Below are 18,478 nucleotides of genomic sequence, written 5' to 3'. Positions count from 1 at the left end.
TTTTATTCCACTTTTTCCTTTTTGTATTTATTTACAACTTTTCTGGATTAACTTTCGACTGCATTTAGCCGAGGGTCACATGTTGCGGTTTGACGCTGTGAGTTCTTGTTGTCGGTCCGACTGCCTCTCTGACATGCCTTAATAATGTCCATTTCTATTGCTAAACATTCAGGCAAAATTCCAAAAATAAAACAGTATTGGGGGGAGAGAGAGAGAGAAAAAGTAAATAAACAACTTACAACACAACGTCAACATTATTTAATAATGAAAACTTTAACTTGACGAAACTTTATACTCGACGAAAGGTAAAAATAGAAAAATTATAAAAAGAAAGTTTTTTTTAAGTACAAAAGATATACTTTCCTGCAATACGTTAAAGTAACTTAAGTCGAAAATGATTTATCCAGTTATTTCAGATTTATTGTTGAAGCAAAACGTTCCATGCTTGCAAGCTTTTTGAAGCTTTTACCAATATATCTGCGGTCAAAATCAACAACCGCCTAAGTCGCCTTAAGATAAATATGAGATACAACTTGTATATTCTATCAACAAAACTCTACATTTTCGTGTTATCATATTTTGTTCTTTTAAAAAGTGATATTTAACTAAAGTAGTAAACTTTTCACAGATCAAACACGAAATATTGAAACCTTATGAAAAATATGTCTTATTCCAGAACAAGTTCAATTTATTGTTATTAGTTATAATTTATGAAGCCCATTTTCCATATAAAATGCCTCTATAAACAATCAACAACTTTATTAATCGTTGAATGTATACAGGGGTAAAGACTCTACTTTGCTTAAGATTCGATTAAGACTTTTCAAAACTATGTTTTTTTTGTTCATATTCATATAAAACCTCCTAGTTCAATAAATTTATTTTTAATTGTTAAATATTATTTCATGTGTAAATAAAACTTCACACCAAAGAGTGTAATATTTAACATTTAAATGAGGGGTTAAATATAATAAAAATTCTATTATATTTAATTAACCTTTTTGCCACAAAGTAGGGAAAATTTCAAACCACATTTTCAACTAAAACTTGATATGAAACAAACACAACAATCCAACAATTGGTTGCATATCTTGGCAATAACAACCAACAAAAAAGGTAAAAACATATTGAGAAAATTAAAACTTTAATACAAAAGGATAGCAAGAAAGAATAAGTACAAGACACAAAAAAAAAACATTTTAATGAACTTAAAACATGCACTTGCCACACACAAAGAACTAAATTGAAATTGAAAACTAAAAACTGAAAACTACAACAAACTTTAAGTTGTCTTAAAGTTAAACACCATGAATATTAAACCTTCAATTACACTCGCACTGTTAGTATTTTTTTCTTTTTTTCTATATAAATTATTTGCCTGCAAAGAGATTAAATGTAAAGTTTTTAAATTATTTCTATAGTATATTTAACATTTATATAGAAATACTCTTTACAAAGTTGCGTAAATACATGATATTTGTTGTAGGAGACCTTGTAAAGGTAACAATGTTGGCAACAAATTCAAATGAATACCACTAATGTTAATCATACGTCTTGGTTTACCACAAAATATAAATTGAAAATTGTGTAAATCAGCTTGTTTCACCTTGTAAAAATTGTTCAGTAAGTATTATGTGTGACTGCTGGTGCTACGTGTGAGTGTTGCAAGTACAAGTGTGTACATGACACTAAAAACATGGATACTAAATACCTCTTTCTGCTTATATTGATGCATCAACAACAACAACAATAACATTGTACGCATTATGTGGCGGTATGCGTTTCATATATTATTAATGTGGTTGTGAACCAGAACAGTGTCATGAAAAATAAATACATAATTTTTTTTTACTCTTTTTAATCGATATAAGGTAGACTACTCTATAGACCAGGGAAAAGACCAGTTCATACACAAGTCAATAGACTAGTCTCTAAAATACTCAATAGGTTATTTCAGAGACTTTTCAATAGAGTAGTCGCTATATTACTTAACAGACTAGTCAATCGATTAGTCTCTATATTAGAAAATAGAATATCCCTTATGCTAATCCCTTCAATACATTAACTAGTTCCTAGATTAGTCGGAAATCTAGTCAATATCCCTATACTAGTCCCTAGACCGATCCCTATGCTATTCAATAGACTTGTCCCTAGAATAGTAAATATATTATTCATCAGACTTGTCTATAACTAGTCCCTAGGTTACTAGATAAAATATTCAATATATTAGACTATTCAATAGACTGATCAATAGACTAGACCCTAGACTAGTCAAAATACTAGAGCCTAGATTTGTTTATAGAATATTCAATAGACTATTCCCTAGATTAATCAATAGACTAGTACCTAGATAATTCAATAGACTGATAAATGGACTAGACTGGAAAATTGAAATTTAAATTTTCAAAATTTCAATATCAGATCTAAATTGAAAGCTCAGAAATCTCATGGAATTTTAAATTTATTGTTGCAATTTTTGCTTGACACTGTTCATGTTAACATGTTGATATTTTACGGATGTTACAAAACATTATTACTGTCGTTCACCAAATTACACATACACTTCAACTAAATACATATGTATGTATAAATGTATGAATATGTTGACACAAACACTATGCAACTTACACGTACAAATATCTGCATGTACACACACACACACGCTCACACATGTCCTGACGAACATTCATAATACCGGAAATGCATACAACATTCAAATTTCCCGCTGATATCCCATTTTAATATGCATCAAATCCAAAAACAGCCTAAAGAATACATAAATTGTACATTTCTACAACTGCGAGGCATAACTTAAATGTTTGTGCAGCGTGGAACGACGACTGCTGATGGATGATATACATTTATGTTTTCTAGATGGCGGTAGATAAGTAAATGATAAACTTTGTAGAAATATTTGTATAGACTTGCATATGCATACAAAATTGCATATTTGTGTAATGATAGTTTGTGCAGGAATCTGTTATTGTGCAATTATTTGTGAATTCTTAAAATTACAAAAATTTCGTTATACCTCAAGACATTTATTCGTATTTTTTAGCATTTTCTTGCGCTGAGTAATTCTAGGACAAGTTTTATTTAGTTTGGAAAAAGAAAATCGCACAAACAGGTGGCACATGCAGTTAAATATTTATGAAGTATGTGTTAGTGCCAATACTAGTGTAACTGTTGAATTGTGTATGGTTGCTATGACATCAACTTAAATCCATTTATAGATAAACATATACATTTACGCTTAAGCACACATACAGACGTACATACATATGTATATTATATTTAATGATACATAATGTATTTTTTAACACTCATACATGAATACACACATTAAGGTTAAACATATGTATATGTGTGTTTTATTTGTATATGTGAACACTGAAAAAAACATACATATACAAATTTCTGAATGTCAAAAATGCATCACAATGTACTGTAGGCCAACTTTGTTTGGTTTCAAAATTGTGAATAAATTTGGCTTATTTTGTTTCTTCTATGCCTCCTACGTATCCCCTACTTTACAACATTACAAAGTAAAAGTTTATAATGTTGTAAAAGTAGGGCGCAAATTTTGCAGAAATATTTCAAAACTCAATCCCACTGTACTTTAAGTGAAAATATATAAATAAATGTTTCTCGCATCATTATATTTTTGCGTGTTTTATACAATTTTTTGCACTTTTAAGTTTTGTTCTTCTTTTTACTGCAACAAATATAAACCAGGTGAAAATTAAATTCAGTTTTTCTTTTGCAGTGAAGCGCTGCAGATAAAATTATAAAAAAGTGGCGAACTGTTTTTAGGTAAAAAATAAAAATATTTTACTTTTCCATTAAAAAAAAACAAATTTAATTTACAATTTTTAACTCAACGAATACTTGAAATGAAAAGGTCAACATTTTTTTCGTTCTATATTTTTACTCTCGTTAAGATGTGTTTATAATTTGAAATAAAATATTTTCCATTTAATTTGGTTGCTTTTCCCTGTGTCCTTCACAAAAGCATTAAAATTAACACAAACAACAACTTTGGGTCACAATTTTTTTAAAAATCCTTTTTTTCCTTTTTAATGGGATGTATCAGTGTCTGTTGGTGTGTTGTTGTTTGTATATTACAACATTTAAGTTAATTAAATTCCTGCATAATAATTTTTTTGCAATGTTGTTATTAGTGTTGTTGTAGTTGTACACTTTAGCTCATTGTATTTAGGTTGTCAATAATAAACAAATGTTGTTGACCAAACATTTTTGCCAACCACAGAAATAAACAACAACATTACAAAATATTTATAAACTGGTTAAAGAAATAATTTATTAAAATGGTTAAATAAATGCAAATGTTAAATAATTATAATTAGAAAAATGTTCAAGAAAAAAAGATTGTATAATGATTTATTTTTTTAAGTTTCGCTTATTTCCAAGGGTATGTTTTCTTTCTGTGTGTTCTTTGTGTCCTAAAACGAGATAATTAGGTTGACAAGTGTATTCTCATTAAAAAAAAATTAACATTTAGTATTTAATTTAATATTTATTTAAGGCTTTTTGTGCATATTTAAAACAATTCAGCAAAAACAAAAAATAGAATTTAGTTTAATAGCTTGGTAATTAAAAAGAAAATATTTTAGAAAAGCATTTGCAAAATTTTTTTTATATAAAAAAATTTTAAGGACCTTTATTAAGTTGGCAATTACACATATTAATTAAAAATTCTGTTCAAACAGTTATAATCTCATATTTTTCTAGTTGTTTTAACAATGTTATCCTGAGTTTGCTAGTTGCTTTATAAATGTGTAGTATGTTGGACTGTAAGATATTTAACACAGATATAACCTGAAGTAACCATTTCTTGATTTATCAAACATCCCTCGTATAATGGATAAAAACCCGCAATAGTTAAACTCTTTGAGCATAAATTCTAATCTAAACTTCAAGGACTTTATATATATTTTTTAATTCTATGAAGAGCAAACAACCTCACATTGAATACAGTAAATAAATAACTAAATACTTGTGTATAAGTACACACTCCATATTTTTAGCATGTTTTGTAAATAACTAATGTAATCTGAATTAGACATGATCATAAAATATTGTTTTATGAATCGTTAATTATAGGAAATTTTAAAGAAAGGCCAAAGTGGAATATAAAAGTTGTTCCATTTCATCAAATTATATATTTTAAAATTACGAACTTTATTCCAAATCAGGGAAAATTGAGTAATGTCATGACTAGAACATAAAGTAAACCATATACGAGATAATAGGCCAGTCCATAGACTCGTAAATAAACTGATCAATAGACTCGTCTAGATATAATAAACTAGTCCAGAAACTTGTCCAGAGACTTGTCCATAGAGTAGTACATAGACTACTCAATAAACTAGTCCAAAGACTAGTTCATATACTTGTCCAAATAATAGTCCATAGACTAATCATTAGATAATCCATAAACTATTCAATAGATTAGTCTATAGACAAGTCATATACTAGTCCATGGTCTTATCTATAGACTAGTTCATAGACACATACTACAGACTTGTTCATAGACTAATATATAGACAAGTCAACAGACTAAACTAGCTCACAATCCAGTCCATAGGCATGTCAATAGACAAGTTCATAGACTAGTTCATAGACTTGTCCAACAAAAGGGAGACTTTATGTAAAATTTCGTGATCCCATCTAATAAACACATAAATATGTATGTGTGTACTTATTAAATATATCTTTTATATGTGGAAAAGTTTTTCAAAAGTACCACATTGTAAATAGTTACTTGCTAATATTACTTATTAAAACACCAAAACTTTATTTTACGTAAGTATGTAAGTATGTATTTGTGTATGATTGTGGTAGTAAATTTTAGTTATTCTTTAACAAGGTCTGACTGTGTATGTGTACTTTATAACTATTTTGTAAAATATAAAAAAAAAACTATTTTTATGTGTATTTATCTCTTTTGTAGTTGCCAAATTTCTTAACAGATTTAAAAACATAAAGCATATAATTACAAAGAATGTTATAAAATATAATAAGAATAGATATTTAAAAATAATTACAAAACTTAAATCAATAAATTGGCAATTAACATAAATTATTTGTGAATTGAATAATTTAACTGTGGGAGATATAAAATGACTTATTTTAAAAAGCTAACAAATATGTAAGGTGGTTATAAATATTTCTATAAATTGTACTTTTTGTACAGTTTCAACTTTGCAAATCTAAACTAACATTATTTGCACTTTAATTCGCTGTGTTAAGAGATCCTACTTCACAATTGTAAAACCTCTTATAAACGAAATTGCTTTTCAAAATTTGTATCTTCTATCCATATGAAAGTTGTACGCGAAATGACAACTCCATTTGTACACTCATCATCCATGTTGATGGCTTTAACAAGATGACTTAAAACACAAATAAATGCAATTTTCTCTACGAATACATACGCATTATTTGGAGTAGTGTATTTTTTCAAGATATTTCAGCTTATCAGGATTTTTTAGAGAAAAAAAACGGGACAAAATAAATGGTGGTCCGTCCATGGTGTTGTATAAATGTGTACACAAACAATTTAAGTGCTACTGATGCGGTTTACAATATTTGCTGGTCTTTTGATTCCAGAGTGTGTTAGAGTTTAGACAACCAGTAGCACAAAATACAATTCCCTATTTTTTTTTTGTCAAATCACTCAATTACATTTTGGCAGTAAAACCACACATTTGCTGACAATTGTAACAGCGATGACTACCACCATTATTACAACAGTTTTGTGCACTGAAAAAAAAAAAACACATTACGTGTCGAAGTGAATATAACTTTTTTAAATTTACATTGAGCTTTTGTAAAAGAATACACTCTTACAGAAAACCAATATGAAAAACGTAGATAGCTTCTTCGGAATAAATGCTTTATTTTGTATTGATGAAGCTAAAGAGCTTTTTAAAACATTTTGGAAAATTTTTAATTTAAAACGATTTCAAAAACTAATAATCATAAAAGCTTTAAATTTGTTTAATAAAAACTTTTTTTATAAAATATTTTTATAGTATTTCTATAGTAGTTTCTCAAAGTTGTTTCTTACAAGAAATTGTTAAATGCATTAAATAAATCTAAATCTGGAAATAGAACAAGATGTATTTTATTAAAAAAAATCTTATATAATAAAGGCTGATTTCAACAGTTTCGTCAATGTTATCCAAAATTAACACTCCCCTTTCTTCGAGTGCATCAAACTTAAATCAAATAAATAGAAAAGCGAATTTTAAGCAGAGATATTACAATCCTGACCACTATATAGCATTTGTGCTACAGTGCAAATGGATTTCTCTTTTATCCTTCCTTGATTTATGTCAAAAGATACAAACGAACAAATAAGCAGGCAAACAACACACTAAGACCATTTGGCAAATGGCAGTCGAAGTATGTGTAAGTGCAACATGATTTTTAACACTTTCAATTTGTTAGACAAATAATAATGATGAGCATTAGTTGCTGGCCACCATATAGTACAAGTACATACTCACTATTCATAATGTGATTTGTTTGGACTTCTTTTTTTGTTCATTTTACTTTAAATCTAATCTAAGTTTTCTCTTTAATCATAATTACATTTACAAAATTTTGTTTAGATGGTTGGAGTAACGTATGAGTAATAAAAATTTATTATTTATGTATTTGTTTTACGTATAATATAACTCATACGCCAACGTATGCAAACACTAGCTTTTATCGTCTCATACTCTTGAATTTGTTTATAAACACTTTTGACACATACACATGAACATACAGTTATTTAGGTTTTTAGTAGTATTTGTATTTGTATGAAGTATTTGCTTTTGATGTTGTTGACGTTGCCTGTTATTTGTATTAGTAAATTTTGTTTACAACTTTGTGCTTAATACTTCATAAATATTAATGACACTTTGGTAGTCTCGCACTACTCCGTTACTGCTATCAAACAAATAACCGGCCAAATCACAAATGACACATACACACAGTTACAAATGCACACACATACAAACATTTGTATTTTAATATACATTGGCGAAGGTGGTTGAATATACATGCATACGGACAAACAGGTTAGATAAACATTTGTTAGTCAGACGGACATTTTACATAATAACAGTTACACCTTTAATATTATTGTGATGGCTCTGGATCGTCTACCAATGCCAAAACGTACACACAAATAACAACGACAACAGCAATACTTAGATAAAATTCATACCTTTTCGTTAATATGTTTGTCCGTTTGTTTAGTCATATAAAACTCTCATCGCCCATCATTGTCATCAGCAGCAGCGTCATCATTATCATCATCTTCCTGATTATTATGTACATTATTAAAGCACTCAAACATACAAACCACATGCTACACATAAACATACTTATATGTGCACACACACATCTATACAATCTCCTTCTCATATATACTTACATATGTATGTATGAAGATTCAAACAGATTGAAACAAGTTAAAAGTGAACTTTTAATGAAATTTTAGGTTGTGTAATTTTCGTTCTATTCGTTGTTGTTCCTGATGATGTCTCCTAATTACCTCAGACAATATGACGTCGTCGACAATATGTGACCAACAAAAATTATTCCATATATATTTTTAGGGTTTCAAGAACACACACAAAAACTCTCAAACCCATAAAACTTGAAGTTTTTATTGTTGTTGGTTTAAGTAATTTGAGATTTTTGTTCTTGGAGAAAAAACAGAACAGAAAAAAAATGAAGAAGAATTAACTTTTAAATTAGTAGGTATTATTTGTTTAATGAAGTTACATACACTTGTGGCAGATGAACACAGTTTCTAAAACAATGTTAAATAATTTAATGACATTAATGTTATATTAAGTCTTCAGTGATATTAAGAAAATTTTGTAATTTTTTGGTAATTAAATTAAAGACTTAGAAAAAAATTAACTTTATGATAGGTAATGAGGGTGTTGCAGAAGATGGAGCTTTTTTTAAACTTGACAGTTTGCTAACTAATTAAAATATATGTACGTATGTATGTATGTATGTATTGTATTTAAACAAAAATTGTATACCCATCAAAAAAAGAAAAGATTTAAGCTAAAGTTGATCCCAGCCCCCATATAACCCCTTTCAAAAAATAAACTTTTTTTGTGTGTTTTGACTTTAACTGCTTGTAGGGTGTAAAAAACATAAATTGACATTAATCATTTGTAAATTATAAAATTATCGATTTCATTAACAAAAAAAAAATATTATACATTTTTTCAATTTTGGTCTCATTTCAGTAATATTTTTGTGTAAATTTTACAATTACAAGAAAATGGTAACAGATGTAGCAAATATTCAGCAATTGACTGGAAAACAATGCCGTGAATTATTGTTTATGCGTTCCAAAAAGGTAAATTATTCGAAAATTCAATTAAAGTTAAAAATACCTATACAAAAAGCCCCTTTTTAGCCCAAACGTATTGTGCCAGCCTTTACATATCAAGCTTTACAAGACAACACCATGGTGGAGCCGCCCAAAAAGTATACATATTTTCAAACAATTATTTACAAATTTATATTTATTTATGAAAATTAAATCATTACTTTTTAGAATAGAATTATTTAAAAAACGTCCTGCAAAGGATACCTTCTTCAAGATCTACTGGAAACGTGGAGACATACCGGTGACCTTTTCGGGTAAACTGTTGCCCAAGAAAAATACCAAAGAATTTCCTCTGAAATGGTATTGTCCGCCTCAAAATTTAGACTATTGTTATTATTTACCCATATTTGTAGATGGGTAAGTCAAATAAAACTTGGTTACAAAAGAGCCTTAAATTTTAATTTGTTTAAAATTTAAACAGTTTATCCGACAATGATGTAGAAATTCGTAAATTGGCTCAATATGGTGCTATGGACTTAATATTAAAAGCTCCTCAAAAAGTACTGCCCGTACTGCCCAAACTAATATTACCTTTAAAAAGAGCTTTTAATACAAGAGACAAGAAAATCATAATTGGTGCTTTAAAAGTTCTACAATTAATGGTTTTAGTAGGTGGGTAGAAATACTGGATAATAAAATAATATAAAAATAATTTCAATTGTTTTTTCTTTCCATTTTAACTAGGACCCTGTGTAGGTCAAGCTTTGGTGCCCTATTATCGTCAGCTATTGGCCGTTTGTAATTTGTACAAAAATATTAATGTTAATCTGGGTAATTTTATAGATCCCGATCGTGATTGTCGCATAGGAGATGTTATCGAGGATACTTTAAATATTTTAGAACATTGTGGTGGTCCAAATGCATTTATTAATATTAAATATATGGTACCGACCTACGAAAGCAGTGTCTATCCACGTTGTGAAAATCCTGCAGAAAAGTCTGCACATGAGGAGGCTAAAAAGGTTTAAGAAGAATTTTATGGATTTTGCAATATCTAGATGTTTTCAATTTAAAAATTTCTTTATTGTTGTAGTAGGTATGTGTTAAAATCCTTGATTCTAAATAAAACCATAATTTCTAAAAATAACCAAGTGTATTGTGTGTTCGAAGTTTTATTTTAGATTATAGCCTATTATACTCATCAGTCTATGGACTAGTTTAGGAACCGCTCAATGAATACTAATAACTAATTCTAATGACTTTTTAATTAGTCTATGGACTAATTAATTAGTCTATGGACTAATCTATGAACTTTCTAATTATATATATTAGAACTATATAATATATATTATAAGTTTCAGACTATTCTAGTAAGTAGTTTTTAAACAACTCTAGGAACAAGCCGAGGGACTAGTCTATTTATACCCTACGCCACTTATAGTGGGAAGGGTATTATGCGTGCTGATGTTTGATGTTTGACTCATTAAAATATTAGGACTATACCCACCTTAAAGTATACCGATTGACCCAGAATCACATTCTGAGTCGACTTAACGATGTCCGTCCGACCGACCGTCCGTGTGTCCATGTAAACGTTGTTATCAAAGTACAGGTCGCAATTTTCAAGATAATTTGATGAAGTTAGGATTACACGTTTCTTTTGACCCAAGGACGAAGCCTATTAAAATCGGTCCATTATTTCACCGATTGACCCCATACAACCGAACCCCCCTAAAAGGGCCTTTGAGCTCATAATTATGTATAATATAAATGTATCTCGATAAAAGTTCGCACAACTAAGTTTTATACAAGCCTTGATGACCTTGCCGAATTTCGAAATGATCGGACCTCATTTGACCCTAGTCCCCATACAAAGCCCCCTTCGGAAAGTGACTTGAATATCCGCAATTCACTTATTAAGACTATTATTGCATTGATATTAAACACAGACAAATATTATATAAATAAAAATCTATCCATCCCATTTTATTGGGATCGGTCCACATTTGCTCCTATCCCCCGTATAAAGCCTCTTTCAGAAAATTAGTTTTTCGTCAATAAATTGCTTAAATAAATCGGAATCAGGTACATATTATTCAAGATAAATGCTTCATTATGAAATATAAATCACATTTAATATTCATAACTGGTGTAGGGTATCATATGGTCGGCCACGCCCGACTATACTTTCTTACTTGTCTATTAATTATAATATGGAAAATATATTGACACGGCTATTGACTAATATATTGGCATGTTTATAACACCAATTCCAACTTCGTTAATTTTTGTTATGATCTTCCAAATAAAACATTTCTTAACCACCAGCACTTTAAGCATTTATATTATTTTAATACTGATTACAAAATCATACATACCTACCTTCTCAATCCCGACATAAATTTGATTCCAAACATTCATTTGCTTCAATTTGTTTTTGTTTATACATATTTGTTTATTGCAAAAGCAGCGACAAAAACAAAAGAAAGAAACATACACTAAAGAAGAATAAGAGGAAGCTTATGATTTACGTTTAATTTTTACGAGATTAATAACATGCCATTTTGCAACTTTCTTTTCTTAATATAAAAACAAATAGAAATTTAAACATTTATTTCTCTTTTAACATTTGTTGCATTTTACTTTAAAAAATTATAAAACACTTTCTCATACACTTGAGATCTTTCACACTTTAATTAAACACTTGCATTTCTTTTGACACAATACGACTGTCACAAGGAGACCAATTACTTGAATGGCCTTTTCAACGAATTTACAAATTATTAATTATTTAGAAAACACTTGCCACATAAGTAGCACTTATCTAATTACAGGTTTATTACCTTTTTAACGAATTTTAATGATTCTTTCACACAAAAAATTAAGAAAAACAATCAACGTATTGATTTTACTTCCGTTCCCGCTAATTTCTAATAAGATACTGAGCCACAAACAGTATGACCAACTGTTAGTCTAATAAAAAACGCTTGTTAAAAAAACGTCAAAAGACAACAATTGTTTGTTTCTATTACAAATTTGCAGTGTTTGGCTAAATTTTAAAGCAACAAATCGCGCGAGATATCTGTCTTTTACAAATAGCTGGTTTCGGAATTTTGAAAATTGCAATCCCAGGATCTCGAAAAATTTACAAAAAAAAAAAAATTGAAAACATAATTTTTAATTAAATGTGCTGGGAATTGGCAACGTACATGAAATGAAAGCCCATTATGTTTTTCTCTTCGATTTTATGATATATGGTATGTTTTATTAAAAATTATAGATAAAATCTTAAATTAATAAACAAAATAAAACCCAGACAGTAATAAACATAAAAATCAAAATGAATTTTAAATTTGTTAAGTTTTTGTATAAAATTTAACTTAATTTGGTATTATTTCGTTCTATTATTTGGTACATCACTGCATATTCGATTTGGTACTCAATTGGTTATGTTATACATGGTTTCAAATCTTTCCGAAACCGCTTTCGTATGATATATAAAGAATAAAATTTTTATATAAAAGAAATAAATAATAAATATATATTTTAGATATATGGTATGGTTATATTATAAATCCTTAAATGTCTGTAACTCCAGACAGAAAAAAGTTTTACACAAACAAATTTAAAATTAAATATATTACACCTGGTTAAAATACTTTAGAAATCGTAAACAATATATTCTTATTATTTCAAATATTTCAATTTTAATTTTCAATGCGAATTGTAATAGAAGATTAATACCTACTACTTTTCACATGCAACTCTGTGCTTAAAAACAATGACATTTGTTTTTTCTAAAAAAAATCTAACTGTAAATTATCACTTTTTTCTTCATTCTTTTACTTCGCGCCACAGGCATCAGCTGTTCAGAAAAAATATTCTTGATCGAAGTGAAAAAAGTAAATTTTGCGATTTTCTTAAATTTATATAAATTAATTAAATTTGTGCTAAAAGAACTTTTGTTTTTGCAATAATAAATGTGATTCGTGTGCATGTAAATGTAAACATTTTTGTCTTCATAAAAGAAAATTGCAAACCACAATGTGGCCATGTTAAGATACCCATAGTAGTAAGTATAAAGGCAACTTCAATGAATTGCAAATCTATCGTAAAAGTAGTAAAATTCATTATAAATTGTAATGGGAGGGAATTCTATGAATTGGAATCGCCGTAAGGAATACTCATATAAATATGCCTTGTTATTCCAGCACTTTTGCCCAACATTCCCTGTAATCAGTTAACCTATTTTCTTTTGTCACTTGTTTTTTTTTTTTTCAATTTTCTGTTTCATTCATTGTATTTTTTTTATTTACAGACAATTGACATTTCCAGTTCTTTAGCCGCACAACAAGATCGCAAACCTCATAACCTTAAAAACAAGAAACACTTGCTTAAAAGCGTTAAATAAAACAAAAATCTGCCATAAAAAAGAGAAATCCGTATTCTGAGAAAAACATTCCGTTGAATATCCTACGCTTGAAAAACAGTTATTCTTGCAAGCAAAAATGTTTCATTTAGTAATTATTTAACAATAAAAGGGTTTTCCACTGCCCTTGACACCTCGAACTCGAACAGCTAGTAAAGCACGTCCAAGAATTTTGTATATTTTTGTAAATTTTTTAATCGTTTAAACCCAGTGATTGTTTATTTTATATTTGTATTTATTTTAATTTATTATAATTTATTATTTCGCGTTGCGTTTTATGTTTTTAATTATAATCCTAAAAAAACTAATTCTGTGTCGTTAGTCGTGTGTACGTTTATAAGTAAAATTTTTTTTTGTCGCGTAGTGTGTCAGTTTATTTGTGTTCGCTTAGCAAATACTATGGAATCGGCAGCGTTAACTCCTTCTTCAAGCATACATGTTCCCAAACCAGAAGTATGGAAATCGCTTAAACGCATCTCGGAACGTTATTTGGAACCAGATGAATCTTCCTTGTCTGGCGAAGGTGAAGAGTTTATGCTTGACAATGCTCAAACGAAACGTTTTAAAAGTTTGGGTAATTCTGCCCTAGACGATTCTTGCTTTGAATCGCCCGTCAATATGGGAGTCCTGTTGCGCCCCAAACGCATATTTCAAAATGAGTCACGTTTTCAAGAAATACATAATACTCACCATGGCATATTATCGCCCATCACGGAGATTTCGATGAACTTAAATGAAACTTCTTTAAATTCTGAGCAAAGTATGGTGGAATCACAAATCGAGGCCGACCACGGTTTTGACGATGGCACAACGCCAATTAAACGTTTTCGCTCGAGTGGTCGGCCAAAATCAAAGCTATTTTCAACGGAGTCTCAACTTTATAACGAGGGTGAGTTTATTTGTAATTAGAAGATATATTACTGTAATTTCTTTATATTTTTTATAGATATATATATAGATAGATAGATAGATAGATAGATAGATAGATAGATAGATAGATAGATAGATAGATAGATAGATAGATAGATAGATAGATAGATAGATAGATAGATAATTTATCAAAACAACTAATTTTCCCTGCAGGAAATGAAACTCGTCATCATAATTGGTGTTTTTGCTCTTTTGCAATCCTACTGCAGAATTCCAAGTGAAAATCACTTCACAGCTGGTTTTTTTATAAGGTTTTATTTCAACTACTCCTAGTACTAGTATTTTTCCATATAAACTCTAACCCAATTTGTACTAGTGTCTGTTGTTCTAGTATTAGTACTAGTGGCATTAAAGCAATTATCGCTTCATTTCCTGCAGGGTTGTATGTGAATTTACCAAGTTTTTACAAATTGAAATGAATAAGACCATTAAAATTTTCTAAAGTTGCAGCTGAATTAAGTAAATCATTTGAAATGTTTTTGTTTTTTTTTTTTATCAGATTCCTTGACTTTGTTTATTCTATAAACTAGTTAGTCTATTTACTATTATATTGATTTGCCGATGTACTAATTTATGCATTAGACTATGGACTACTTACCAAAAATTTTGATTATAAAACATTCTATATGTCGCAGGAAAAAACTGCAGTATTTTTATGTTAAAAAGTAGTGAAAAATATACTTACTATCGTAATTTTTTCTTATTTATTAAATTGTAATTTTGTTAACCTCATGGTCCAAAGTTTTTTTTAACTTATAAAAGAGATCGTAGGAAACATTTAAACATAATTTTGAGTTTTTAAACTCAGTGGTATTCATGAATATCAAATTCAGCGTATTCGGACACTGATTTTAATAATCAATTTTGAATATTTTCGGATTTCTGTTAGAATTTTGTAATCCTTTAAAAAAAATAACTTAAAATTTTTTCGAATTATAATTTAGCTAATATTAATTCTTTAATTATTTCTCAAACTTAGCCCTAATCTTAAATAATGTGTATATGTTCTCTAAGGCTTCTTTATAGCTAGTTCTGAAAGTGGCAAATTCGGAAATTTAGACTTTGGACTACATAACACTACAAGCTATATATGTTATAAGAAACTGCAGTATTTTTATGTCAAAAAGTGGTGAAAATTGTACTATCGTAATTTTTTTTAAATTTAGTAAATTGTAAATTATTTATCATCATAGTCCAAAGATTATTTGAACATAATTTTGAGTTTTTAAACTCACTGATTCAAAATTCAATTATATTATTTGTTTTGAAAAAACAAACTAACATTGTAAAGCTTTAACACAATTTTATAGACTATTTTAAACTTAAAAAATTTCGAACATAATTTCGAATTTTAATTTTAACATACATATCTTAAGATAAAAAATTTATACACATTCTGAAACTAGATAAAAATCATGTTTTAGAGCAGGGGTTCCCACCGTTTATCACTTCGCGGGCTCCTTATGGAATTTATTTAATTTCGCGGACCTCCATACATATTTTGATATTGTGTTTCTTCTAGAGACCTACATAGTCCATAAATCCCCAGTTCGAATAAAAGTGTATATGAAACATCTACTAAATATTCTCGTACATTGAGAAAATTTAATATTTCAGAGAGTTTTCAATTTCATGGTTTTAAAGATTTTATCGTGAAAACTCTAATTTTCTCGTTCTTTTTATGCATAAAATATCATTTGAACTGTTTGCAAAATATGAATTAAGTATTTTACTGTGTCGTGACTATTCATCGCAAAACTCTATAGATTTTCTAATGTTAGTTTAATTGGTCGACAAAATCAAGTTAAAATTTGTGAATCACATCGGAATGGAATATTTACAGTTAAAATTAACTGGATCAACATATTGAAAACAAGTAAAGTCTCATCTCTGTGTCGGAAATGTATTATTTATTTTAGTCCTTTCAAACGATAACACTTTTGCTTACTTTTTGATAAATTTAAATCTGGGATAAGCTTATCATTTAATTGGGAAATGTGGCATAACTTCCGGGATACAAGTATCCGTTATTTAGTTGTGCAGCAGAGCATTATCAGTCTGAAATACAAACTTTTAGTTCAGTAAAAGTGGTACAATAAATCTGGGGTCTAAGCTACCGAAAAAACAAAATTCTCATGGTAACATTCCAATATTTGCAAAGTCAATTGATTACAAATATTACATAATACTTTGTTACTATGTATTATCAAAGTCCCTAAAAAAATCTGGGATGATTGAAAAAAAAAGTAATCTACAGTGCTTTTTACCAATTGAAAAATTTTGAGATATGTATTTTTATAACATAAAAGCAGGAATATTGTTTTTTCTTTAAATTTTTCGTACGTCTCCGCGAACCCCCTAGGATGTTAATACGGGGTCCGCGGACCACCATTTGGGAATCGTTTCGAGTAATGTTTAAACCTAAAAATTTTATTTGGCAAATTTTTTTATTAAAATGTCTTTTTCAGAGTTTCTTGTGTAATTTTGTAAATAATAAATTAAATTATTTAAGTATTCACACTCTTTTTCAACTTTATTTTATAAATTAAGTAACAACCAACCCCTATTTTCAAATATTCATTATATTTAATTTTAAAATTTTTAACGGCACATGTATAGTTTTAACAGGGTGCGTCTAATAGGCCAAGGGTTTTTGTCTTTGCTAAGTATATTACTAATACCAATGACTTTTAAACTTTAAACTTCTAGTTGTTTCAACAACCAAAGCAAATTTGCTGAGACTCAGCAAAACCGTTTTTATTTTATATGAACTTTGCACGCTACTGAGAGGCGGGGTATCTCAGCAAAATCGTCCGGTAAGAAATACACGTGTTTGTGTGTCGATTCGAGCAAATTTTGCTGACCTCAGCAAAAAAATTTCTAACACACTAAATGTGGTAATGCATTCTAACGCCAACAGAGTGCGCTACTGTTAAAGGTCTTTGAAAATAATTGGTATTAAAATACAATATTCAAATGTTAATAAAAAGGGTTTATTTATTTTATTACACAAGTTTACAAATTAATATTTTTTGTTTGCTCATGGATATATTTTTGGAAAGGGTTATGGCCAGTGGTAATTAACAATTTTAGTTTATTTCCTTTACGTGGAAATTTTGAGATAAAGTGGTTTTTATTTACCATCTTTCTTCAGTAGTGCTGGAAAAATATTTGAAAATGTTTTAGTAGCATTGACCCTCTTATTGTTGATTACTACTAATCGTTTTTTATGAGGTGTAATTTTATGTAGTTGCTGTTATATCTCTTTTAGTCATATGTTTTCTGCATTGTTAGTTTTTGACATGTCAGTTGATTGCTATTCTTTCAGTGTGGCTACTTTGAAGCTTTCTTGACTGTATTATAGGAGTGAGTATATGAGTTGTTTGGTAAACTGTTGTAGAGTTTTTAATGACATATAAAAGACTGATTGGAGTGTTGCACTTCGGCATATGGGTTAGACATTCAATATTATCTAATTTGGAGTTTAATTTGTGAATAGTGTGTTGGCATTGAATTGGGGTTTGAGGTTGGTTTTTTCCTGTCAATGATTTTTTCTCTCGACGATTTATTGTTTTTTTTGTGATTAATGTTGGACCCACTTTTAATATCAGTTGAGTGTTAGACCTGGTGTGGATATTTCACCTTTTCGTGTATAACTTTAACTAATAGACGCGCATGACCTATTTTATACAAAGGTTTTTGTTCTTAGTATTTTTGGCTTGTGAGGAGTACGCTACTTTCTTTTA

The 18,478-nt window shown here is 28.8% G+C and overlaps 2 protein-coding genes across 4 annotated transcripts in view; both read left to right on the top strand.

Moving 5' to 3' along the window:
* Positions 1-3,776: 3,776 nt before the first annotated feature.
* On the top strand, positions 3,777-10,447 carry LOC119600902 (parkin coregulated gene protein homolog). Of its 2 annotated transcripts, none has more exons than XM_037951495.1 (6): positions 3,777-3,813; positions 9,288-9,400; positions 9,461-9,531; positions 9,602-9,790; positions 9,855-10,045; positions 10,118-10,447. In XM_037951495.1, exons 2-6 carry the CDS (start codon positions 9,323-9,325, stop codon positions 10,399-10,401), a joined length of 813 nt encoding a protein of 270 aa, XP_037807423.1. In that variant the 5' UTR covers positions 3,777-3,813; positions 9,288-9,322; the 3' UTR covers positions 10,402-10,447. The 2 variants fall into 2 exon arrangements, with proteins under 2 accessions (XP_037807423.1, XP_037807414.1); XM_037951486.1 differs by lacking the exon at positions 3,777-3,813 and adding an exon at positions 7,397-7,437.
* A 2,771-nt stretch (positions 10,448-13,218) lies between these two features.
* LOC119600749 (M-phase inducer phosphatase) overlaps positions 13,219-18,478 on the top strand; it is a 195,777-nt gene continuing 190,517 nt past the window's right edge. For both annotated transcript variants that reach the window (XM_037951245.1, XM_037951235.1), the window contains exons 1-2: positions 13,219-13,445; positions 13,692-14,691. In XM_037951245.1, the coding sequence (XP_037807173.1) occupies positions 14,202-14,691 (490 nt within the window). In that variant the 5' untranslated portion in view covers positions 13,219-13,445; positions 13,692-14,201. The remainder of the gene's footprint in view (positions 13,446-13,691; positions 14,692-18,478) is intronic.

The sequence above is a fragment of the Lucilia sericata genome, unplaced genomic scaffold, assembly GCF_015586225.1.
Source record: "Lucilia sericata isolate MDLA Ls3-8-SP2 unplaced genomic scaffold, ASM1558622v1 Contig000005F_arrow, whole genome shotgun sequence".
Lineage (NCBI taxonomy): Eukaryota > Metazoa > Arthropoda > Insecta > Diptera > Calliphoridae > Lucilia > Lucilia sericata.
The sequence above is the reverse complement of the archived record's forward strand: the minus strand, read 5'-3'. Positions and strand labels throughout refer to the sequence as shown.